General features: G+C 44.4%; 2 protein-coding genes across 6 annotated transcripts in view; one reads left to right on the top strand and one right to left on the bottom strand.

Moving 5' to 3' along the window:
* Positions 1 to 13,248, bottom strand: part of PIGG (phosphatidylinositol glycan anchor biosynthesis class G (EMM blood group)) — a 38,534-nt gene extending 25,286 nt beyond the window's left edge. For 3 of the 5 annotated variants that reach the window (XR_013621764.1, XM_078769719.1, XM_078769720.1), the window contains exons 1-4: positions 12,972 to 13,201; positions 6,457 to 6,643; positions 5,577 to 5,770; positions 4,270 to 4,479 (exon numbers count right to left, since the gene is read on the bottom strand). Coding sequence is in view for 4 of the 5 variants with exons in the window: in XM_078769719.1 (XP_078625845.1) it covers positions 4,270 to 4,479; positions 5,577 to 5,770; positions 6,457 to 6,604 (552 nt within the window). In the remaining variant the exon portion in view is untranslated. Of the gene's footprint in view, positions 1 to 4,269; positions 4,480 to 5,576; positions 5,771 to 6,456; positions 6,644 to 12,971 lie in introns of all 5 variants that reach the window. The other 2 variants (XM_078769718.1, XM_078769717.1) reach the window with 2 other exon arrangements.
* A 387-nt stretch (positions 13,249 to 13,635) lies between these two features.
* On the top strand, positions 13,636 to 25,029 carry LOC137411843 (protein mago nashi homolog 2). Its single transcript, XM_068097131.2, has 5 exons — positions 13,636 to 13,816; positions 15,718 to 15,776; positions 16,011 to 16,121; positions 16,287 to 16,369; positions 24,620 to 25,029. The coding sequence occupies exons 1-5, from the start codon at positions 13,726 to 13,728 to the stop codon at positions 24,717 to 24,719; spliced, it is 444 nt and encodes a 147-aa protein (XP_067953232.1). The 5' UTR covers positions 13,636 to 13,725; the 3' UTR covers positions 24,720 to 25,029.
* Positions 25,030 to 25,709: the final 680 nt, after the last annotated feature.

Below are 25,709 nucleotides of genomic sequence, written 5' to 3' on the forward strand. Positions count from 1 at the left end.
AGGCTGGAGGAAAAGGGGGAGGAGTTGTCGGAGCGAGGCGTGGCCCCCTCAAAGTGTTATGAAGGGAGGAGCCGGTGAACCCTCGCGACCAATCAGGGCCGAGGCGTGCTCACCGGTAGGCGGACCTAAAAGGTATGCGGCTTGATACGCGAGCGCGTGATAAAAGCGCTCGCGTGGGACTACTTCAATAGAGCCGCAGTGAGTCAAGAGGTTGCGAGGCAGAGCAGAAGGGAGAGCCAGAGAGCCGTGGTGAGTCAAGAGGTTGCGAGGCAGAGCAGAAGGGAGAGCCAGAGAGCCGCGGTGAGCAGAAGAGAGAGGAGAGCAGAGCAGAAGGGAAAGCCAAGGAGCCAAAGAACGAGACCAGACACGAAGTTGAGTGAGAGAGTCGGTCCGCTCGCGCTGACAATACCGTGGCAATACCAACTGCACTGCCTGCCGGGTTTCGCCACGGAACCAAAGCGTGGACCGGAGTGGAGCGCGAACCTGGAGCCGGACCTCAACGCCTGAACCATCTGCCCGGACCTTCCTCCCCTGCCATCTGCCTGGACCTTCTCCTCCTTCCTGCTATTCCCCGTTCGTGTAAGTCTGTCTGTATTGTCCTGGGAAATGGGCATGTTAATTAAGACTGTGTAAGCTTGCCCTGTGTCCTTTTGCTCTTCTTCTTGTATATGCCCTTCTTTCGTTTCCTCTTTGGGTTTTGTTGTAAATAGTTAATAAACCATATTTGTTCTTCCTTACCTTTTGGTTTCCTCTCCATCCGATCGCTTTCATGATTTCCTCAATTGAGTACCGGTGGCACGATTTCAGAACCGCTCAGAATCGGGTTAGTCTTTTTGCTAACGGCCCGAGTCGCAGCTCGCTTCGCTCGGCGTATCCATTAACGCTGCGGCCCGGGTGGGAGTTATCTCCTCGCTTTACGGCCAGGGGTAGCACTCAGGTATTTGGGACTTTATTGACCAATCACCCTGGCTACTCCCGACCGGAAGTGACGTTATAATTTCCAGGGCTGGGGTATCGGCCAGTGTAAAAGACAAGGGGATTAACCCCCCCTTGGTAAGGGGAGCGCCGACCCCCGGATCTGCAAAAAAAAAAAAAAAAAAAAAAAAAAAAAAAATATATATATATATATATATATCCCATATATATATGGGTTTTTATTTGAAGGGATATTTTGGAGTTCTTTTCTTCCTCCCCATAAAAGTTCCCAGGGAAATTGTTTATGGAGTGGGTAACCTGTGGCATTTAATGACAAAGACACACAGAAAAGTCCTACGGGCTTTCAAAAGAACACCACCATGGACAGTTTGGCAGGTGGACAGAAAGCCATGATGGCGAAGTGAGATGTGGAGCCCTGGAGAGGGCCGTTCAAAAAGGCAGTACTGCCCCACTGGAAGCGGGTGGCCAATGAGATGGACCCGCCATGCATGAGGGCGGTCCTGGGAGTAGAAAGGGCCGTGCCCACATATGCAGATAGAGGAAGCGACATCCCTCTCGAACATTGCAGACAGAGGAAGACACATCCCTATCTCTGTTTAGCCACGTCCCTCATCACCATTCTATCTCTTTACCATCACACCCCGGAGCCACACTTCACCTTGTGCCAGCCTCAAGCCTCGCCTGTTCTGCTGCCCCCCCCCCCCCCCCTCATTGTACGATTTTGGTATTTGGAGCCAATCGCTGGGGTTATGCCTGATTTATTTTATACATTAGACTGCATGTTCCTTTAATTCCTTTCTCTGCAGTTATTTATCGATTGTCCTGTCCTCCCTTTTCTCCGAATAGTGGACAGTAATCCTGTACGAATAGTGGACAGTTTCTCCGTATAGTGGACAGTAAATAATCCCCCTTTTAATTATGAGAAATATTCACCCACCTTTTGCTTCCGTTGCATTTGACCACCTTGTTCAGCTTTTATGGGAATGATCCTTGGGGAATCATAATAGATAGCAATTGAACGCAGTAACTTAAAAGATTGTTTCGGCATTCACATAGGCCTTTGCCAGACCTTCGGCTCAGTCGGTCGGTGTTAACAGACCGCCTGACATGACAATAACTTAAGATCCAAAAAGCACCCGAAATTTCATAACCTGGGATATATGCAACTTCATAACATGTTGTGACAGCATGGAAAAAGCTCAGCAGCATGGGTGCGGTTCAAATTCAAACATAACTTATACAAAAGAGTACAAAATAAAAAATGGTTTAATGTAGCAAATTTTTAAAAACTACATGAAAGAATCATGTAAATTTAGCATGAATGTTAGATGGAACTGAAGATAAAGCTGTAGATCGAAAAGCAACATCTCATAAGTGTTGGCTTGCACATCCTTTAAACCCAAATGCACACGTCTCTTCCTGCATCAAGATAATATTTTATGGAATCTTCAACAGCTGCAAATTTTGCTCCAGTACCCCCCAAATATTTAACTTAAATATATTTGCAAGTTTAACTTTTGAACACAAGTACTGTACACATGTATGTGACAAATACAGCCATGACTAAATTCTGCATAGTTGGAGAAACTTTGTGTAGAGTGACTGCAGGAATACCATCATTAACTGAAAACGCTACAATTATGGCCCATAAACACATATCGTCCATAATACGCTAGTCACATCGATCTGTCTGTGACATAAAATATCGTGAGATGACGTAATCTCACGAGATAGTGAAATGTTCTTTCATCAATTAATTTTAACGTATTTATACATCACAAACTAGAACGGGCACTCGGTAGAGCGCATACCTTCGCCGCAGCTACTGTTCTGTACTTGGCATGGGAGTGTAGGGAACAGAACAACAAAAATACGATTTTGACCTTTTCGTGACCTTGACCTTGACCTTTGACCCGATTGCTCCCAAAATCTAATCAAATGTGTCCCGTATAATAACCAATCATCCCACCAAATTTCATGCAATTCGGTTGAATACTTTTTGAGTTATGCGAATAACATACACACACACACACAGACATACAAATAAATACACAGCGATCAAAACATAACCTTCCGCTTTTGCGAAGGTAATAAGATAATTAATTTCGGATCATTTGCTAATACAATAAGGCTACTTACACTACTACTTATCATTTGGGATAGAGAGTGGGAATTCCATGGAATTTCCATAAGACATATCACGCAAGATAGTGAATTTAACATTCTTTTGAATGACTTCACAGTTCACACCCAACACATGTAGTCATAACGTTGACCTGTAACGTCCGAGGTACAGTGCGGCCAGACTGCCGGCGACTGAGAGACAGTGCGACAAGCAAACGGGGAACATCATCGGCAAAGACATTGTTGAAGTCACATCTTACATTACGTGGAATTTCCGAGGGTATCTGCTCGTATGTATAATTCTGCTTATCCAAATTTGTCATCAATATATGGCTAATTCAGCTGCACAATGGAACAAACTTGAGGCAAAAAACCCACATAATGGCAGTCTTGTGACCTCACTTGCTGGTACCTTTTTGAAAACATCAATACACCAATAAATTCCATGTTGTGTCACCTTCAAAATATGTATAAAATTCCCCCCTGCACACTCCCCTCTAACCAAAATCCCATTGCTTTCTCTAAATCATCAGCAAACATATTGGGAACTAGAACGGCACTCGGGTAGAGCGCATACCACCGCCAGGCTGAACATTTTATGTTTTGTATCCACTGATAGGCTGGATCTGGATTCGGACCTGAACCAAAATCTAATCAGCTTGTTCTTGTCACCGAACTAACTCGTCCACCAAGTTTAGTTATAACTCGTCGATAACTTTTTTTAATATCATGTTATATATCGCTTTTCGCCAAATCTTTCAATGGTGAAGAATCACTTGGAAATTAAATAATTCTCCTATCTGAATCCACATTCAGATCTTCACCAAAATCGAATCGATTTGTCCTTGCACACACCCAACCTCTCCACCAAGTTTGGTCCAAATCCGTCCATAACTTTTTGAGATATCCTGCTATGTATCGGTTTTAGCCCTGTCACTCAATGGTGAGGAATCACTTAAAAGATTCTACGAGCCGGATCCGGATCCGGATCTTCACCAAAACCTAATCATTTCGTCCTCGTCACATACGCTACCTCTCTGCCAAATTTCGTTCGAATCCGTCCACAACTTTTTGAGATATCTTGTTCACAAACAGGCAGACAATCAAACAAACAGACAAACCGACAGGGGTGAAAACATAACCTCCATCCACCTTCGGTGGTGGAGGTAACTACTCATATGAAGATTTTTTGGCACTATAAACTCAAACCTCTGTAAAGTCACTGACGAAGAAAGATGAAGTACCATCGTGTACAGAGAAAATCGAAGGAAAGAGACGCAGCCAAGTGTTGTCACCGAAGAAGTGTAGTCTCTTGCCAGCAGCATATGCCTGCCACACAAATGAGTCATCTGCAAAAGCACCTGAGCCCAGGTTCAGAAGGATGTCCAGGAATCCCGGCACTGTTCCTGAGGTCAATGCCTGCCAAGTGGGGTAAGATATTCAGCAATTGCACACTGTTTGTAGAAACACAGAATATGTGCTATTATTCAGATTGGTTAAAATCTCTTGGAAGAATGTACATCACTTTTTTTAATATTGAGAGATTATATGTATAGTACCATAAACCCTGGTGTTGGGCTAGCGGCTAGGGTGCCAGCTTAGGATCCTAGGATCCTGGGTTCGAATCCCGGTCGATCGCTGAATTAACGCCAGGGGGGTTGACTCAGCCTGTCATCCTTCCGAGGTCGGCTAATTGAGGACCAGTTCACTGGTAATTCCCTGTTTGTCGTTAAAGGCGGCAAAAAGGGTTGGCGTCAGGAAGGGCATCCGGCCGTAAAACATTGCTTCAAAAAGGGGACCGAAAAACAACAACAACCACGGTTCCCGAAAAAGGCCAACCCCCGCTTGCGGGGAAAAATGGCCTCTAAAGGTGGTTTTTATATGTATAGTACCAGCAAAAGGGGTTTCCTGGCCGGAGGAGCCATGAAGCACTCTAAAACTTGGCCGGTACAACCTTTTGCCTCTGTGACAAATTGTCCAAATCCGTCCAGATGTGTAGGAGTGCATACGTAACACACGGACAGATCGGCATTTATAGTTATAAATATAGATTTCAACACTGGCAACAACATAGGGAAGCGGAAGTTGTGCAAGTGGAAGTATAGTTACCGAAGGCCAAATTTTTCAGCCATGTTAGCTGCGGCACACTGTCAGTGAATGTCAAATAGTCACCATAGGATGACCGAGAAAACTGGAAGAAAAAAGCATGGAGTACATCCAAGAACGATTTAGAAATTATTTAGAGGCACTAATGGTGGATATGGCAATAGATTGTAAGGATCAATAACATCCGGCCTCTCAATGTTATAGGACAATGTCAGTGATTCAAATTTTGCAAACATCGAGTACTGGCAACGATCGCACAGACACTGAAAAGTCGGCGCCTGATAAATGTCAGATTAGAGGCATTTTGGAAGATAAGGCATGTAAAGGAAAGAATTTGTGAAAATTTTAGATACCCAGGAAACTAAGGGATTGTTTTAAGAATTTTTGCAGGTTTTGTGGGTCTTTCCTACCTTGATGCGTGGCATCGTCACAGTGGGGGCACGTGCATGTGCTACAAAAGCCCAAGCCCGTCCTTCCTGCACACTGTGTGATGTGTATTCCATGCACTTTTGGGCATCTGCTTCCAGTGCCATGTCTGCACGTAGACCGTCGACAACCATGAGCACAACACGAGCGAATACTGCATCAGGTGATGACTGCCGACCTGCAAAAATAACCGAAAAAAAAAAAGAGCAATCAGAGACTGCAGACCCTCATCAGGATCTGTTTTAGTGTTTTTAAGGCTTTTGTGTTAAAACAAATATGGCGGCTGAACAACGTGACCAATGACATCATCAATATTTATTTTTCTCCACCAATTTATCCTTAGATGACGCTCAAGAGATTTCATCTTCATCAGATGAAGTTTTGTACTTGTCGAATTATGACGTCATAATGGAGGAACCTATGACACCATCATTAACATATTTTATTCCCCATGGAGAGTTCTTTACAATGAGCCATAGCTCACTCAATTTCTTCTATGCAGCGCTTTCAGAGATATGGAGGTGGAAAGTTTTTCGGTTTTTCCAAGATGGCGCCCATACCACGTGACCTATGGCGTCATAATTATCATTAAAAATATACCGGAGGAGGTGCACCTATGGTGAAAATTTCAGTGTCAATCGGACCAACGCTTGCAGAGAAAATCATATTTATTCCGTGCGTGCGGACGGACAAACAAACAGACAAACAAAAAACGACTCAAATGCAATACCCTCTCCTCTGGCGAGGGTAAAAACAAAACAAAATCCACATCAGAAAAGTCAAACATAACAAGCGAAATAACGAAGAGGCAATGAAATATTGAGGGAACGATCATATTGGCCAGGAAGCAACATGCAAATCTACCGTGATTTCCAGGTTCTGGTGGTATATCAGCCAGTGATGAGTGGCCAGGAAGTACTTTTCGCATTGAGAAAAACCCAGAGTGAAAAAGTGCCAGGCCTTGGAGCTGGCATGCCAGACAGAGGAGTGATAAGTTGTCCAGACGCATCATGAATGCAGACCAGACTTCAGGAGAGTCAGCTTTTCCATTCTGCACATCACATTTGAAGATGGATTTCACACGACAATAAACTCTGCCCCCCACTTTGTTGAACATTTGAAAGGGGAAAAAAGTGTGCTCAAAAACAAATATATGCTTAAATATGGGCTTATGAATACCTTTTCCTAAAAATCCACTGCAGCTATTATAATAACCACCAAACATATGATGATATCCCAAATGTCTCGATTTGTCGGGTCAAAAAACTAGCGATAACCAATCAAAAGATGGTTGTTTGCCTTTATGAAGATTGTCTGCTTTGAACTTGTGTCACAATTATCGAATAAAGGGACCTCAGCCTCATCACAATCTTACTATAATTCACCAAATGTCCGTCCGTCTGTCTGTCTGTCCGTCCGTTCGAAGGTACCGTAAAAACTGCTGAAGCGATCTCAACGATATTTTGGGTGGATAATCCTGGGATCTCCAGGAGTAAAATAGGCTATTTAGTTTCCCAATTTCAGCTTTAGTCTCCAGCATTCTCAGGTTTGGACTCCCGCATAACATTCGCGTTCGGATAACGTTCATTGTTCTCATTGTGACGATGTTGTTTTCCCGGGTGCCGCACAAACAGCTGCACCGATCGCTGCACAGCTGCACCGATCGGACTCGGTGACCTCAGACAAAGACCTTTTATAAGGACACGGGTTGAATCCCTGCTTGAGAGAATTATAACCCATTTCAACTGAAGGAAACACGTATCGGGAGTACATACGACATAGCGATTGTGAACACGATTATCGATCACGATTCACGATCACGATCATCACGATCATAGTGCATCAATCACTTTGGGACATTTGGTGAATTATAGTAAGATACTGTTTAGATTTTGATGATTTGAGTGTGATATCATTTAACGGATGTTTATATGAATCGTTTAAAGTAAAAAAAAGCCTTCAATTTCTGATACTTTACCTTTTCATTTGGGCCTCCCAATTGAAGCCCCGCCCAAAGGGCGGGTACCGTTGCTAGTCTATTTAATAAAACCTAAAAACACAGTTTGTTTGTCATCAACTGCAATGTGTACCAGTGGTGGTGCCACCTGGTGATTGTGGGAGAGGGTATTCCAAGTCAGCTGTGGAGATCACTGGGAATTTTGTATTTTCCACGTGGTATAACACAAGTGCTTTACTGACCTCGCCAGAAGTAGGGGGTACTACTCACTCATAGGGAGCGGGTCTCTCTCTCTCTCTCTCTCTCTCTCTCTCTTTCGTGTGCAGCACAAAGCTGCGGGGTAGCATCATTGGCTGGGGGAGCAGCAGTACATGTGATGCCATGCCCATGACTGGTTATGTCAGGAATTTGGAACTTAGCCATGGTGCCGGCGAATGCTCACCTACTCTTTGTGTAGGATACTGTGGGACCTTTAGCATCCACCAACTGATGTAGTCCGTGGGCCGAGCCCCTGTTTTGTTTACTTTCGTGACTCACCTCGCGTATCTACCTGCATTTATAATATGTTGTGTAAAAATATTACAGAATTCATATCTGAAACTCGTCAAGCACCAAACTTGCACATATTTTCAAAATGTGGAAGAAACACCCAAAATGTTGATGATCTTTTTAATAAATATTGTCCAATCACAGCACGTGTAACATAGGCCATGAGCAGCCGTGAGCGCTAATCAGCCAATCGCGTGCTTCGTTGCAGACTGTACAGTGTACATACAGTACTGGCACAGCTGTCATGGTGACTTACATGTCATCAGATGCAGCTACGGAAGGCAAAGATTCTGATGTTAGTTCTTCGAGGTTTTGCTTCATGCATGTCATCAATACGAACAGCAGAGTGATTCCATTCAGTGAAAAGAGTGTGAAGAAATATCTAGAATGTGCTTTTAAGTGGATACAAGTGGAAGGAAGTCCCGATTCATTTTTTAATACAGGTGGATTAATTCCATTTTTTAATAAGAACTTTGATAACTAGTTTGATAATTAATTTCAGTTCATGAATAATTTAAAAAATACTCAGTTTGATATTAAAATTAGAATGGCCGTCTTCTGGTAAAAAAAATATTGTATAATTTCCTTACTTTATACGAGAGTGTGTGTGTGTGTGTGTGTGTGTGTGTGTGTGTGTGTGTGTGTGTGTGTGTGTGCACGTGTATGTGTATGTGTATGTGTGAGTATGTGTGAATGTCTATGTGTGTCTCTGTGTCTGTGTCTGTCCCTGTGTCTGTTTTTGTCTCTGTCTCGTGGGTGGTGTGTGTGTGTGTGTGTGTGTGTGTGTGTGTGTGTGTGTGTGTGTGTGTGTGTGTGTGTGTGTGTGTGTGTGTGTGTGTGTGTGTCGGACCTCGATCACCCACACTCCTGAACAGTTCCCCCATCTCTACATCGAGTATATATTTTATATTTAGAATTCCCATTGTTGTACACAGCTATATAATAATGGCCACAAGATGGCGCTATAGTTTTTTCTAATTAGCATAACTAATTAATGTGCAACTTTTTGCATTGATGAGTTATTAATTCTTTATAAGTGATTTTTAAACTAAATATGTGCAAAATTTCAGCTGGATACCAGAGGTGGGTCACAAAAGTCAAAAACTACACATTTTGCCTGTTCTGCCCACGGTATAATGCCAGCAGATGGCACACCCGTTTAATGTCCCTCCAAGGAATGGCACACACATTTATGAATCACTCTGAGGGAGCAGGTGTATATAGTTTCTTAAATGTACAATTGTTTTGCTGAAAATAAGCACAGTAATATCTGTAAACTGACTTCCCAAGATAAGGTTTTTCATGTTTGTTGATGTTTGCATACATTATATCATAACATCTCATTTTGTGTAATGGCGGTAGTTCGGTATGCAGCCTGTGGCTCCTTGGCTGCATCATTTTCTGGAGGGTGGCTGTTCCTATGATGCAGTGCCCCCTATTACCAGTGAGCTGGTCCTTATTTTGCGCACCTCGGAAGGATGACAGGTTGAGTCAACCCACCAAGTGTTAATTCAACGGCACTACATGGGCTCAAACTCAGGACTCCAAGATCTCAAGCCAGCCACGTTAACAGTTAACTATTAAATTTTGTGTGATCTACACAAAGATTTGTGTAAATCTACACAATCTACACAATCTATCTACACAAATCTACACAATCTACACAAAGTCTACAGGATGGTGTAGACTGTAGAGGTAGTGCACATCCCTTTGAGTCGTCTAGTTTTGGGTTTGATTCTCACCCAGTCTGTAAACTGGTGGATTGGTGATTTGGATCATCCTTCAGATGTGCCATCTGATAGCGGTACCCGGTAGATGTTAAAGACCTCACTGTAGCTTTAACGAAGATTAGGCGAGTTATCGCCAAACAAATCATCGTGAATGACTTGTCCAAAGCTTCCCCCTCAGACAATCAATCCTTCAAGGTGGGTTTAATTGGGGCCATTAAAGAAGTAATACTTATACTTTATAGTACATCTCTTGTTGTGTAATAAACAACAATTATTTTTCCATGTCCAACAATATAATCCATGTGGTAGCTTCCTCTTCTTCTTCATCATCTTTTTCTTCCTCCTCCGTAATATTAATATTCTTCTTCTTTGCAAGTGGGCTCAGGCCGAACTAATCATGTTTCATTGTAATGTTTCTCAAGGTAATCTGCCATCTGCTTGGAAATCAGCCAACATTACCGCTTTACACAAAAAGATGCTAAAACGGATCCTTGCAACTACAGACCAAACAGCCTGCTCGCAATAATCAGTAAAGTCATGAAATAGATCATCGCTTCTGACATAAAATCCTTCCTCTTCTCCAATGGCTTGATCTCGGATCATCAATTTGGATTCAGACCAGGTCATTCTACTCTGGACATGCTGCTTCTGCTGTCTCAACAATGGATGGAGGTCCTCAATGCCAAACAGAAAATCAGAGCTGTCTCCCTTGACATATCTCGTGCCTTAGATATGGTCTGGCACCCCGCTCTGCTCAACCAACTCTCCTCTTGTGGTATCAATGCAAACTTCCACGCATGGCTTGCAGACTTCCTCACCGGTCGCAGTCAACGTGTGGCCCCAAATGGAACTCTCTCATCTCCCCTTCCTGTTCAGGCTGGAGTTCCCCAAGGCAGTGTTCTGGGTCCTGTGCTTTTTTTGGTCTTCATCAATGATCTCTCCGACTCTCTGGAAAATCCTCTCTATCTCTTTGCTGATGACTCCACTCTCTGCCGCTCCATATCTCAACCCTCAGATCGGCAGGCAGCAGCCTCTTCACTCTCTGCAGACCTGAAAATGTCACAAACTGGTCAAACAAGTCGAGCATGTCTTTCAATCCTGACAAATCTCACACTCTTACTATGTCTCTCCAAAAAGACCATCTGGACAATCTTCCCATCTACTTTCTCAACAATCCTCTCCAAGAAGTTCTGTCACTCAAGCTTTTGGGTCTCACGAGCAGCCATGATCTTTCCTGGGAAAACCACATTTCCAAGCTGGCCTCCAAAGCCATCCTCCGTCGTGCAAAGTCCTTTCTGGGCACTTCTGAGCTTCTCACCACATACAAAGCTTTCATCCACAGCTGAATGGAATACTGCTCTCCCCTTTGGGCTGGTGCTCCTGCCTCACACCTAGTTCATCTTCACGCGGTTGAAACCAAAGCATTCAGAATCATTAGAATCTCCCGCGATGAAGCTGATTGTGAGGGCCTTTCTCTCTCTCTCACTGCAGGCAGGTTGGTGGTCTTTCTGTCTTCTACCGACTCCTACCTGGCCTTGCTCCCCTTGGAATATCTTATCTTGTTTGGTCCGTGTCCGTGCTCTGTCCCCCAAATATTCCTGCAGGATGCACAAGATCTGCCAGCAACCCTCTTCTGGTGAAACTGCCAAAATCAAGACTCTCTACTCACCTTCACTCTTACATTCCTCTTTTCTTTCACCTCTGGAACAAACTCCCACACTCTTCAATCCCTCTCCTCCCTCCAGGTCTTTAAAACAGCTGTTCACCACCATCTATCTTCCCCCATCCAAAACCTTGATCTTTTCTACCCCCGTTAAAACACCTCAAATCCGCCTCTTTCAATCCCCAACTTCTTTCCTGAAATTCCTAGTCATGAAATTCCTAGATGGGTTCATTTGCTTTATACCGTGTACCCCTCCCTCCTCCCCCAGCCCTCTCCCTTCTACAGATCTACCGACGTCCCTGTTCTCTACTGTTGTTATGCTTGTGTGCTTCACTCTACCTCCCCCCTTGTCTCCCACTCCCTTCATTGTATGTTTCATGTGTCTGTGCATGTTTTCATGTTCAATGTGATAGCTCTTACACAAACCTTGATTCTGTATACAAAAAAAACAAAACAAAAAAAAACCACAATAATTATTTTTTGCGTGTATAATAATCTATATAAATAAAACACAGTTTGTGTGTGTATATGTTACCTATAGACTCCTAAAGGGAGAGGCTCACGTACTTGATTTTTGGCGTAGACATGGCCATTGGGCCTGGGAAGGACATGGCCTACCTAAAAATGACCTCAGATGAAGAGATCCATATTTTTTATTCATATTTAACTTAGCGCATTTCAGCGAGGAAGGAGGCGGCCTGTGCCAGAGCAGCTCGCTGATTCGCTCAGAGCGATCACGTGATGTTCCATCCTCGCCGCCAGACTCCACGCTGCCTGCTATACTATAGATCAGTGGCTATACTCCCACGCAGGCTGCATTGGGATTATGTGGGGATTATCAGCGGCAGCCTGGTCAACTGAGCCATGACGTCAGAGTGCTACACTGAATTCCGGAGAGCGCTATACACCCGTACACTGGAGTCCTGTGCCGCCAACCACCATATATCACGGTGTCATTTGTGCGAGGCTTTTGTCCGAGTGAGCTTGAGTTGAGAGGGCGAATGTACGGGTTGGGAATGTACGGGTCTCCCTTCCAGCGCCCGGCAACGCCGGTACTGGAGGACGTCATAGGATAGGCGAGTCTCCAAAATCCGCTTCGTGCTGTTGCGAAGATGCAGGACGATGTCGCGATTGTTGTACTGCTCCTACCAAGTACCATGAGAACTACAACGTCATTGTTGACTGGCCCTCCCCTTCCCCTTCCCTCCCCCCCCCCCTTCCCCCTCTCCCCCTCCACTTCCCCCCCCCCCCCCACTCCCCTTCCCATAAACCCCGCCCCCCATCCCCCCCTCCCCCGACCGGCAACGCCGGGTACTTCTGCTAGGATATCATATTGTGTAATCTATGTAAATTTATATGCACGTCTCAGTCACTCCAACCGTATATCATCGGCCTTAAATCGAAAACTGTTCAGCTCAGTTGGTAAAAACAATATTCTCTAAATACGGGATTGAAAATGCGATGTTTTACTTTTACTTACCCCTTTACAACTCGCAAGCAATCAGGCAATCAAATGTAACTTGGAAACCTCTTCATCATTTTTCCACTCTTCGATCTTTCATCGAGACAAATATTAATTTTGAGACGCCACGACATTTAATATCGGGGCTAAGACTGCAGAACCAAATATAACTTATAAGTTCATAATCGACCTTGTACTCGTAGTGCAGATAGCCGGTTTCGCTCCAGAGGAAACGGGTCAACGGGAGTCGGGAGTACCCCTTTCACTTCCGGAAACGCTGCTTGCTAGTCACAGTAGGTCGAATAATACAAATACGATAAATTACATATGGAACACATGAATCTTTGTTGAGTAAGGACCACATCTTTTAAAGAATGATACTCCATAATAGAAATCTCACTCATCTAAATTGTTACGTACGTAACCGTCATGAGCTATAAATAGTAATAATAACAGGATTATTATTGTTTATCATATGCTTACTATTCATTTCTGTCCGATACTGGCTACATGCGTAGTTTAGGAATAGTTTATGGGAATTAGTATATTAGGCGGTGTATGTGAGAAATATATTGCTTTTTTTTGGTATGGTTGACATCGGTCTTTATCTCTTACATATGTTACATAATGATATTCTTTAATATAATTTTAGTTCAGCACAGTAATCTGAAGTTCATGTAACACTTGAAAGAATTGTTGAGTTACGATAAGGAAGTAGACAAGCGATGGTTGTTGTGCGCATGCGTGCTAAGTTGGCGCTTGCGGCCTAACAATGTCTGGCAGTGACTTCTATTTGCGCTACTACGTGGGACACAAAGGAAAGTTTGGCCACGAGTTTCTGGAATTCGAATTCAGGCCAGAGGGTATGCTGCTGTTTGAGCTGAGTGCTCTTGTGGTGTTTTCTTCCTTGTGTTTAGTGAAGGTGTGCATGGATCAGGCCTAGCGAGTCCAAATTGAAATTGGACTTCATTCATTTTGCTACCTAGTCTGCGTTTCGATTTTCGACCCGACTATAAACTGTCTTGTTGGTGCTTGTTGAGCGTCGCATTACATGGTGTGCCGTCCCTCGGATGGACGTTAACCTGGACATCCTGCCTGTCGGAATTCGTTTGTGAACGTTAAATATCCCACGGTTCTCTTCACGAAGAGTAGGTGAGGTATCGCCGGCACCATGAACTAATTCGAAATTCCTGCCCGAATCTGCAACTACAAGAGGGCACTGCATCCTCCATCAGCGGCCGTGTTCCCAGCAATGATGCAAAGCAACAACCATAGGCTGCGTATGAATTATGAAATGAATGAACACTCCTCTTCCTTTTTGACACACAGAGAAATAAAGTTGAATTCTTGTTCGCAGTTCTCTTACTGCTACTTGTATTATAGTCAGGTTCACTATGTTTTTTCGTTCAAAATCATGGTAGATTAGCAAACCTATACATTTTTGGAAACGTTATTACATGAAAAATCTGAAAATCAATGTTTACATTTGCCGATTCCGACCAATTCGACCAATCGACCAATTCCATTCGACCAATCGACCAATTCCATTCGACCAATTCAATTCGACCAATCGCTTCGATCGACCATTCGACCAATTCGATTTGCCAATCAATTTGACCGACCTTTGCTTGTGTGGAATGGACTGTGAAAACGATGCGGACTATATTGTCGGATACGACACACAGGACAGTGATGACGAACTCTAAATGGCATATTCTGTAATCGTGTATGTTTGATGCCATTGACTGCCTGTGTATATTTTGTCATTGACTGCCTGTGTAGATGTGAAGTTATACTGACTGCATGTGTATATATGATTTTGCTGACTGCCTGTGTATGTTTGGTGATATTAATTATTGTGACACATTTTGATGTTATTAACTGCCTGTACAAAATGATAACATGTATTTGATTATGCAACTTATCGCGAATATAAAGACAGTATTGTAGGAGCTGTGCTCCCACGTCGATCGGAAGAATGGACGCGACAAAAAGCTGGAATTCGTCCGAGTTTCTTTATTCCCACAAAACAACTCGGGTACTCTGAAAAGCCCGTTTATCGGGCAGCAATATATATACACACATTATCCCGGAGCGTTTGCCCAGGAAAGGCGAGAGGGGGCGTGGCCTGGCGTCCTGGCCGCGGCCTGGCAAGTCGAGGGCGGGCATGCCCGGGCGTCCCGGACGTGGCCTGGCAAGTCGAGAGCGGGCGTGGCCGGGCATGCCTGGGCCTGCCCGGGCGTCCTGTATGAGCCCGGCATGGTGATCGCTCCACGTCCCTGGTAGGTGCAAGGCGATTGTAAAAACCCAGCGGTAGCCGCTACAGTATTTTGCAATTCAAAACCTTTGATTCGTGTCTTACCATTCCCCATAGCACTAATTTGATACTTTCATTGGATTCATTGTCCCTGAAAAGATAGGTTTAGTATATTTTAAAAAGTTGTTAGGGTAATTAGAGGCAGAAATAGAACAAAATATGTATTTTACAGTGGCCATTTTGAAAATCCAAAATGGCCGCCATACAGGTATCTCTCCGAATGTAAACATTGATTTTTAGTTTCCTTATGCTATAACCTTTCCAAAAATGTATAGGTTTGCTAATCTACCATGATTTTGAACGAAATATAATTTATTGACATAATGAACCTGACTATTACCTGTAACCTGTGCACCTAATCATTTGAGCCTGAGCTACTGTACCATGTGACTGCACAATGCACATGGACCCAGACAAACCAGACCATTGTGATTTCATTCTTTCCAGGCAAACTTCGTTATGCTAACAACAGCAACTACAAAAATGACGTCATGATAAGGAAGGAGGTACGTATGTGATTCCCTTGAGCATCTCGATTTTATATTTGAGGCTTTGTCTTTTCTGCGTATTTTCCTCTCGACACACAAACACTCCCTAACTACCTGCTGGGCACCAAGCTTTTCAGAGGTAATTCAACTTTACATCCGTGACGGGCTCAGAAGGCATCGTTGCATGTGCTCCCAAAATGCCAATGAGCCTCCATATGCTGGACGCTCCACGTTCACCTGCTGCGTCTGCAGGCCTACGTACACAAGAGCGTCATGGAGGAGCTGAAGAGAGTAATCGAAGACAGCGAGATAACGAAGGAAGACGATTCGTTATGGCCGCCGCCAGATCGTGTTGGCCGGCAGGTGAGCACATGGGTAGGGGTCTTCGTGGGGGTTGTCTGGGTGTATTTTCAGTAAAAAGGTTCACCGCTATTCTCCTCTTCTTCCTATAATGGATAACACGTAGCAATAACTTGATAACGAAACTGTTGCTGTTCGTGCACGGTCATCGTTCTGTGTCACCTGCAGGAATTGGAAATTGTGCTTGGTGATGAACACATCTCGTTTACCACATCCAAAATTGGCTCCCTCATTGATGTGAACCAATCCAGGTTAGCGGTACTTTTGCACTCACTAATTGTCAGATTTTAGCTTTTCCATGTGTCTTTTCTCTGTATTGAGGAAAAATGTCAAAAACAATTAATCCACATTGTTATCGGGCAACATGTATGACCTTGAATTTTTGTTACTAGGACGTGCCCGTACGTGGGTGCCCGTTCCTTGCCAAAAAAAAAAAAAAAAATGTCTGGGCGTGCCCGTAAGTGCGTGATGTGACCGTACAATGAATGTATCGTCCCGACGCCGCAGCTCGGATGGCGCTGCAGTTAATCGGGCCTGTATCGGCAGAGTTATTATAAACGTGTACTACAATCGATCGTACCTTACAGCGTCTGCTCGCCACGTTCAGCATCAGTACGTCGTCACTATGACTATCCGTAAATCCGGAAGTGACTTCCTCATTTGACTGTCCGGAAGGTCGCATATCGCAGTTATGATGAATCGCAAATTAGTTTTAATTAGTTATAAAACATAGTTTAACGCCAACATAGTTTGCCAACGTGAAATAAATGAATACGCTCTCAAATGTGCCGTCCGAGGCAGAGTCTGTTCGGCACGTTCGGCACACGTGATAGCTCGCTGCTCTCTGATTGGTTGAATCGTTTTTTGGACATAGCTCGGTAACTACTTCTCCGATTAATATGAAACCTTGAAAAGGCACATCCTCAGGTCCCCAGCAATATACCTGGCAAGTTTAAAGTATATCGGACCCGTGGTTGTCGAGAAACAGCGGTCACAGACACACAGACATACACACAGACAAACACACACACACACAGAGATTACTGGAATTATAGATAGATGCATGTCTGTTTTTAAAGGGGTGTGAATACAACAACAACAACATGCATTTTAAGGCCATTTTCCCTGCTAGAGCGGGGGTTAGCCTTGCGGTCCCGATGACAATCTTCTCCATTTTGCCCTATTTTCTGCATCTCTCCTTGTTAACCCCCTTGCCCGCATTTCTTCCACCATCTTTAGCCAAGTCTTTATCGGTCTTCCCCGTCCTCTACTTCCTTCTACATCAATTTCCATCACTCTTCTCAACCAGTCACTTTCATCCTTCCTCAACACATGACCAAACCATCTCAGCCTGTTCCTCTTCACAGCATCAATCACAGGCAATATTCCCATCATCTTTCGCAATTCATCATTTGTCTTCCTCTCTCTCAACGATACTCCGCACATCCATCGAACCATTCGCATTTCCACCCTTTCCAGCCTTCGTTGCTGCTCTACGTTCATTACCCATGTCTCGCTCCCATAAATCATAACACTTCTCACACATGCAGCATACACCTTTCCCTTCAGCTTCAGCGACACTCTCCTCCTCATCAGCACGCCACTCAGTTCCCGAAACTTCTTCCATGCACATCTCACTCGAGCAACCGTTGCCGAGTCTGATCCACCTTCTCCATTCAGCATGTCTCCGAGGTAGCAAAATGTTTTCACACCTTCCAGCTTCACGCCGTCTCCAAGATCCAACTCAACATTTCCTCCATCTGCAGCTCCCTCTGTGCACACCTTACATTTGAATGTAGCTGCCACACTGGTAAATGACCCTCTCAGACCACTACATTTTTGATGAACCCACTCAGCACACATTGTACATTGAATGGAGTTCACTCCGACACCCTTCCTGCACACAGCACACGGCCACTTCCCAGTTCTTTCCACCTCACCACATGCTTTACCACTTGCCATCACCTCCGTCTTTCCGATATTCACCTTCAGACCTTTTGTCTCCATACATTCCTTCCACTTGTTCATCTTTTCCTTCAGTCCATCCATACTTTCCGCAATCAACACCAGATCATCTGCATACAACAACTCCCACGGTAAACCCTCCTTTACGTTCTGAGCCAGCACCTCCATCACAACTACAAATAGTAGTGGACTTAGTACCGACCCCTGATGCACTCCCACCTTCAGCTCAAACTCACCACTGTTCCCGTCCTTCGTCCTTACAGCTGTGCGCGCTCTTTTGTACATTGCCATCACTACTCTGATCAACCATTCCTCCACTCCTAACTTCCTCAATGCCCATGTCAATACTTTGCGTGGAACCCTATCGAATGCTTTCTCCAGATCAACAAACCCAAAAAACAACTTCTTCCTCTTCTCCATGTACTTCTCCTGCAACTGCCTCACAATGAAAAGCGCATCTGTCGTTCCTCTTCCTGGCATAAATCCAAACTGCATTTCGTCGATCTTCACTTTCTTCCTTATCCTCCTCTCCAACACCCTTTCCAATACCTTCATTCCATGCTCCAATAACTTTATCGCTCGGTACGAGCCACACTCCAGAGGGTCACCTTTCCCCTTGTATAGAGGGATGAGGGTACTCAGTTCCCAATCCACTGGAATGCGGCCTTCTTTCACCACCAGATTACAGATCTCTGTCATTCTCTTCACACCCCAACTTCCTGCTGCCTTCAACATATCTCCCACAACTCCCGTCGGCCCTCCCGCTTTTCCACTCTTCATTGCTTTTATCGCTTCCTCAACTTCCTTCTCAGTTATCTTCTCTGCCGGTCCTAAAACTGGGTTACTCTCTATGTTGCCATCCCATTAATTCTCTGTATTCAACAGCATTTCCATATATCTTTTCCATCTTCCTTTAATTCCATCATCTGGGTCGAGGTCGAAGAAAGGTTATTACCAAATGAAGCCGAGTGTATCTTGACCAAACTATAAACTGTCATGCTGGTGTTTCACAGGCATTCATCAATGTGTCGTCCCTCGGATGGACTTTAACTTGGTGTCCCGTCTGCTGACGGTGGTGGACGTTAAAGACTCCAAGGTGTCCTTCACTTAGAGTAGGCGAGTTATCGCCGGCACCTTGAACAAATTACGAGTTCCTGCTCTGACCTACATGGGGCACTGCATCAGCGGCACAGCTTCAACCCCAGCAAATGATTCTGCTCGCAGATTTGCTGCATCCGTAAGAAAAAGAAGCAGAAGCTGATTGTCACAATCCTTGTCATTAGTGGCTTTGCAGAGAAACCAAAAACTTTATGCCATAATCTGTTACTTTAAGGTAATCTCTGGAGCATCTGAGTTCTATTTTAACATTCATTGATAAGATCGTTCGTATGATTGGAAAACAGTGATTCACAGCACACCACAAGAAGGATTGCAGGTAACATCAAATCTGGTTTCCACCTCACGCTATAAATTGGAAAAAATAATCGGACTGAATTTTTTTTGTCCAGACTTGTTTTTGGAGCCTGTACATGACACAGGCCGCTCGTCATTACGCTAATACCTGCATTTGTTAAATTTTGAAATTAATGTGGCATTTTGTGTAATTTCCCTGCTTCTCCACCCACACAAAAGTGAGGGGAGGGAGGGGGGATGTCTTTGGTAAGGTGGGGGAGAGGCAGGCGGTTAGCTCAAAATTTGATAGCACGAAGAAAGTATATTGATTGGAATTGTGTTTATTTTCAAAATAGGTTTTCTGTTTCAGGCAGAATGTCTGAACTCGGTCTTTCCTTCCAAATTCTGTGTGCCAACCCCATCCCATTCTTTCCCCGCCTTGCGTTCTCAAATCCATTGCCTTATCGGCTGCTTTTCACACCCGAGAGTGTGGAAGAGGAAGATGTCCATCCTCGACTCTTCACCGGTGACTGGCCCAAATGGCAGTAGTATACATGTTCTCAAATTTCTGCTTTTGTCTGCTCCCTCTTCCTGTGCTTTCCCTTTGGCCGCCCGGAGGTCTGCCAACATCGCTCCCATTCACCAGGAGAGTGCCACAACATCATCTCACCTTGCCGGCAAGCTTACTTCCAATTACAAGGGGTGTCATGCAATCCATAATTGCGAGCTGACCTCAAATCTTTCATGTTTTCAAAAGGCCCGATTTCTGACCATTCGGTTGGATTCTGTCCCAAACATTCAACTATGAACATGTTGCTACTTCTCTCTCACCAATGGTCAGAGACACTAAATCTCAAAAAGATCCTTTCATTTTCTCTCCTGGGGGCAGATGGAATGCTTCAAGGCAGTGTCTTGAGCCCAGTCTTGTTCCACATCTACATCTCTTGCGCTATAGAAAACCCTCTTCCTTTTTGTAGAGGACTTCACCTTCTTTGGTGCAGTAGTTACTCCATTCCACTGATAGGCTGCCAGCAGCTGGGTCACTATGTTCATCTACAATCGATTACATGTTGATCTCACAAATGGATTATGTCCTTCACTCCTGAAAGATGTCTCACCCTGTCACTTGGGGAGGATGGTCAAACCAACCAACCAATCTATCTATTTCCATATTCGGCCACTGGAAGAGGTTAACATGTATGCCTCACCATCAGCCATGACCTCTCCTGGGCTGACTATATTGCAGATTGGGCGTCATTGGTTGATCATTGTCATTCTTTAATAAATCAGAATTGCTCACAGACCCCAAGACTTTTTTCCATACTTCAATGGAGGACTGCTTCTCAAAGGGCTGGTACCTCAGCATCACATCTGTTTCTCTCTTGGAATCTAAAATGCTCACCATTCTTGGCATCTCCCAAATGAGGCTGAAGCATATGACCTGTTGCTCTTACATCGTAGACAGGTCTTGTTTTTATGTTTGTTTTTTTCTTCCTCTTCTCGTATAATTTAGTTTAGCTCCCTCTGCTCTCTTAGCCATCAGACCATTCCCAGCTCCTCCAGGACACGCACGTTCTTCCAGTAACCTCCTTCCCCTGTACTTACTTCTAGTAACCCCTGTACTTTACCCTCCCTGTACTTTACCCTCCCTGTACTTTACCCTCCTTATAATTTACCCTCCTTGTAATTTACCCTCCTTATAATTTACACTCCTTATAATTTACACTCACTGTAATTTACTCACTGGACTTTACAGCGGCATTATCTTTGCACATCCACCACTTGATTGTCTTCCACCCCACACTTAACTTCGTTTCCCTTCTGCATGCACACAACAAACACCGCAGGCTTGTGCTGGGTTGTGGCTTGCTCTCCCACCACCGCATTGCAGTCCTTGATCTTCCACAGTTCTTGCTTCCCAACTACCAACAAATCAAATTCTGTTTTGTGCTGTTCACTCCTGTAAGTGATCTTGTGGCTCTCCCGTTTCTGGAAGAATGAACCAGCTATGGCTAATAGATGTATTCACGGTCTTTACTTTTGAGACGTATGAAACGCATGTACTTTCATGACGAAAGCATGTTCTAATAGTATGTACTTTATCGACTTATTCACAATCTTAATATCTCTCTCTGATATACCATACACTTCACAGAGCATTGGTTCCGTCAAAGAAGCTTACGGGGCAAGTGTTATACTGGGTGATTTGCCGTTGCCCTCCCAGCAGTAGTTAGGTCAGGAATTTGGAATTTGTTCATGATGACGGTGATAGTTCACCCACTCTTCGTGAAGGACACCGTGGGATCTTATGCATCTACCAGCAGACAGGACGCCAGTTTAACGTCCATCCGAGGGACAGCACACACATTGATGAATTACCCAACCTGTGAAACACCATGACGACAGTTTATAGCTCGGTTGGGAATCAAACCAGGCTAGACAGCTTGGAGGTCAGTGTCCGCACCTCGAGGTCATACTGCCAGCCCACGTTCTTAATAGTATGTCCTTTTTATCATAATTGCATTCTAATAGTACGTACTTCATAGACGTGCTCACATTGTAGTAGTACACACTTTATAGACGTGCTCAAATTCTAATTGTACATCTATATATATAAAACAGTGTGTGTGTGTGTGTGTGTGTGTGTGTGTGTGTGTGTGTGTGTGTGTGTGTGTGTGTGTGTGTGTGTGTGTGTGTGTGTGTGTGTGTGTGTGTGTGTGTGTGTGTGTGTGTGTGTGTGTGTGTGTGTGTGTGTGTGTGTGTGTGTGTGTGTGTGTGTGTGTGTGTGAGTGTGTGTGTGAGTGAGTGACAGTCAGTCAGTGAGTCAGTCAGAGAGAGAGAGAGAGAGATGTTACCGATAGACTCCTAAACGGAGAGGCTTACGTGCTTGATATTTGACATAGACATGGCCATTGAGCGTGGGACGAACATGGCCGAACTCAAAATATTTGACGATCCATATTTTTTATTCATATTTACCTCAGCGCATTTCAGAGCACGGAATCAACGGAATCAGAGCAGGTGGGTGCTGATTCGCTCAGAGCGATCACGTGATGACGCTATGACGCTATGAACGATATGACGCTATGAACGCTATGACGCTATGAAAAAAAAATCGCTATGACGCTATGACAGTATGAACGCTATGAAAAAAAAAATCGCTCGCTTTGCCAAGGGGCTCGCTCTCCCCCCCACCCCCCCCCCCCACTCCCCTCCCCTACCCCTCCCCTCCCCCACCTGGCAATGCCGGGTACTTCTGCTAGTACTTCATAGAAGTAATCAGTTGAAAAAAGAATGACGTGCAGTACGGGCTACCACCAGGTGGATTTTGTGGCCTACGTTAGCACATTGTTTGGCAGTTGCGGAGAAGTACATGGAGAAGAGGAAGGTCTGGAGAAAGCATTAAATAGGGTTTCACGTGAAGTAGTAACATGGGCATTGAGGAAGTTAGGAGTGGAGGAATGGTTGATCAGAGTAGTGATGGTAATGTACGAAAGAGCGCGCACAGCTGTAAGGACGAAGGACGGGAACAGTGGTGAGTTTGAGGTGAAGGTGGGAGTGCATCAGGAGTCAGTACTAAGTCCACTACTATTTGTAGCTGTGATGGAGGTGCTGGCTCAGAACGTAAAGGAGGGTTTACCGTGGGAGTTGTTGTCTGCAGATGATCTGGTGTTGATTGCAGAAAGTATGGATGGACTGAAGGAGAAGATGAACATTGAACAAGTGGAAGGAATGTATGGAGACAAAAGGTCTGAAGGTGAATATAGGAAAGACGAAGGTGATGGCAAGTGGTAAAGCATGTGGTGAGGTGGAAATAACTGGGAAGTGGCCGTGTGCTGTGTGCAGGAAGGGTGTTGGAGTGAATTCCATTCAATGTACAATGTGTGCTGAGTGGGTTCATCAAAAATGAACTGTAGTGGTCTGAGAGGGTCATTAACCAGTGTGGCTGCTACATTCAAGTGTAAGGTGTGCACAGAGGGAGCTGCAGATGGAGGAAATGTTGAGTTGGATCTTGGAGACGGCGTGAAGCTGGAAGGTGTGAAAACATTTTGCTACCTCGGAGACATGCTGAATGGAGAAGGTGGATCAGACTCGGCAACGGTTGCTAGAGTGAGATGTGCATGGAAGAAGTTTCGGGAACTGAGTGACGTGCTGACGAGGAGGGGAGTGTCGTTGAAGCTGAAGGGAAAGGTGTATGCTGCATGTGTGAGATTAAAGTGTTATGATTTATGGGAGCGAGACATGCGTAATGAACGTAGAGCAGCAACGAAGGCTAGAAAGGGTGGAAATGCAAATGGTTCGGTGGATGTGCGGAGTATCGTTGAGAGAGAGGAAGACAAATGATGAATTGCGAAAGATGATGGGAATAGAGCCTGTGATTGATGCTGTGAAGAGGAACAGGTTGAGATGGTTTGGTCATGTGTTGAGGAAGGATGAAAGTGACTGGTTGAGAAGAGCGATGGAAATGAATGTAGAAGGAATTAGAGGACGGGGAAGACCAAGAAAGACTTGGCTAAAGGTGGTGGAAGAAGAAATGCGGGCAAGGGGGTTAACAAGGAGAGATGCAGAAAATAGGGCAAAATGGAGAAGATTGTCATGGGGACCGCAAGGCTAACTCCCGCTCTTGCAGGGAAAATGGCCTTAAAATACCTGTTTGTTAGCACATTGTGTGCGGACAAACAAACGGACCCAAAGGCAATCCCCTCTGGCGAGGGTGAAAGAGGGTTTTGAAGACAGAAAGAAAACTCCACTGTAGAAAAGAAAACTTTTCTTTCTCTGAATGTGTTTTAATGTTGGTGTTCAATTTTGGAGCGGCAGGTTAAACTAAAAATTGAAAAGGATTTGCTGATTAGGCAGAACACTCATTGACTGGTACTATAACAGCACAGGTAAAAAATACCACTGTTCAATTGCCACAAACGCATCAACATTTCACTGTGCTTATTATCGGTCGTGGATGATAAATCCCCTTCCTTCACCCCCTCCTGTAGTGATATGTAATTTGGATTAATATTTGACTTGTTGATTATGGCTCTAAATAGCCTGACTGATGTCAGTTAATCAATCAGCACACAACCTCATGTTCTGCTCGGTAATGGTTCCCAATTAATGTGGTTGTCATAACGTGACTCGTTGTTCTCCAGGGACCCAGATGGCCTTCGAGTATTCTACTACCTCGTGCAAGATCTCAAGTGCCTCGTGTTCAGTCTCATTGGTTTGCATTTCAAGATCAAGCCAATTTAGACCTATGCTGAGCCTGACTGCTCACAATTTTAGGTCAGCCAAGCTGGAAGAATCGTTCCAGGCTCCCATTCTGATATGACCGTGCTTTGAGGATGATGGCAACACGTGATTTTTTTATTATTATCATTATTGTATTTTACATTTATTATATATTTTTTTTTGGAGGAAAAAATTCACCTGTACGTTCACCCGTTATTTTGACCACCTCTCGGCCAGCACCCACCTGTGTTGCACCAGCACAATGGGGACTTGTAAATGTTGCATTTTTGCCTACTTTTAATCTGACAATAAATAGTTTTCATGGAACCTTTCACTTTGTCAGGTTGTTCTGCAGTCTGACTTTCTTTTCTAGCTGCTTCCCACTATAAATGGACGAGATGTGTGTGCGTGCGCCACATTTTTTGTGTCGTTCTACTCATGCTTTTTTTATGTGGATTATGATGTGCCGAAATGATCGTCATGATCTCCTGAGTTGATTAGGCTAATTAACTACAAAGAATCCAGAAGAATTCCCGTGTTTTAAACGCATGCCATCTTCAGGTGTTTCGAGCTATTTCATAGGTCCTTGTACACATGGCAATCTAATTACAAAATATACAAGAAAGAGCAATCAGAGATTGCAGACCCTCACCAGGATGTGTTTTCAGTGGTTTTTAAGGGTTTTGTGTTAAAACAAATATGGCGGCCGAACCACGTGACTTATGACATCATTATTAACAGACTAGGGCATTGCCCGTACGTGGGTGCCCGTTCCTTGCCAATGCCCGTACTATATATATATCTAAAATTATATCCCCCCCCCCCCCTCTATTTACATGAAATGGTTTGGTCCATTCGCAACGACCACAGAACCCCCCCCTCTATTTACATGCAATGGTTTGGTCCAAAGCGAACGGTTTGGTCCATTCGATGTGATTCGATGATTCGATGTGAATGGTTTGGTCCATTCGCAACGACCACAGAACCCCCCCCTCTATTTACATGAATGGT

This window comes from Myxine glutinosa, chromosome 1 (assembly GCF_964187855.1).
Source record: "Myxine glutinosa chromosome 1, kmMyxGlut1.1, whole genome shotgun sequence".
Taxonomy (NCBI): Eukaryota; Metazoa; Chordata; class Myxini; order Myxiniformes; family Myxinidae; genus Myxine; species Myxine glutinosa.

Coding starts and splice junctions, on each gene's coding strand:
- LOC137411843 (XM_068097131.2), top strand. CDS start 13,726: ATGTCTGGCAGTGACTTCTATTTGCGCTACTACGTGGGACACAAAGGA. Junction 13,817..15,717: donor ATTCGAATTCAGGCCAGAGG/GTATGCTGCTGT, acceptor CATTCTTTCCAG/GCAAACTTCGTTATGCTAAC. Junction 16,122..16,286: donor CAGATCGTGTTGGCCGGCAG/GTGAGCACATGG, acceptor TGTCACCTGCAG/GAATTGGAAATTGTGCTTGG.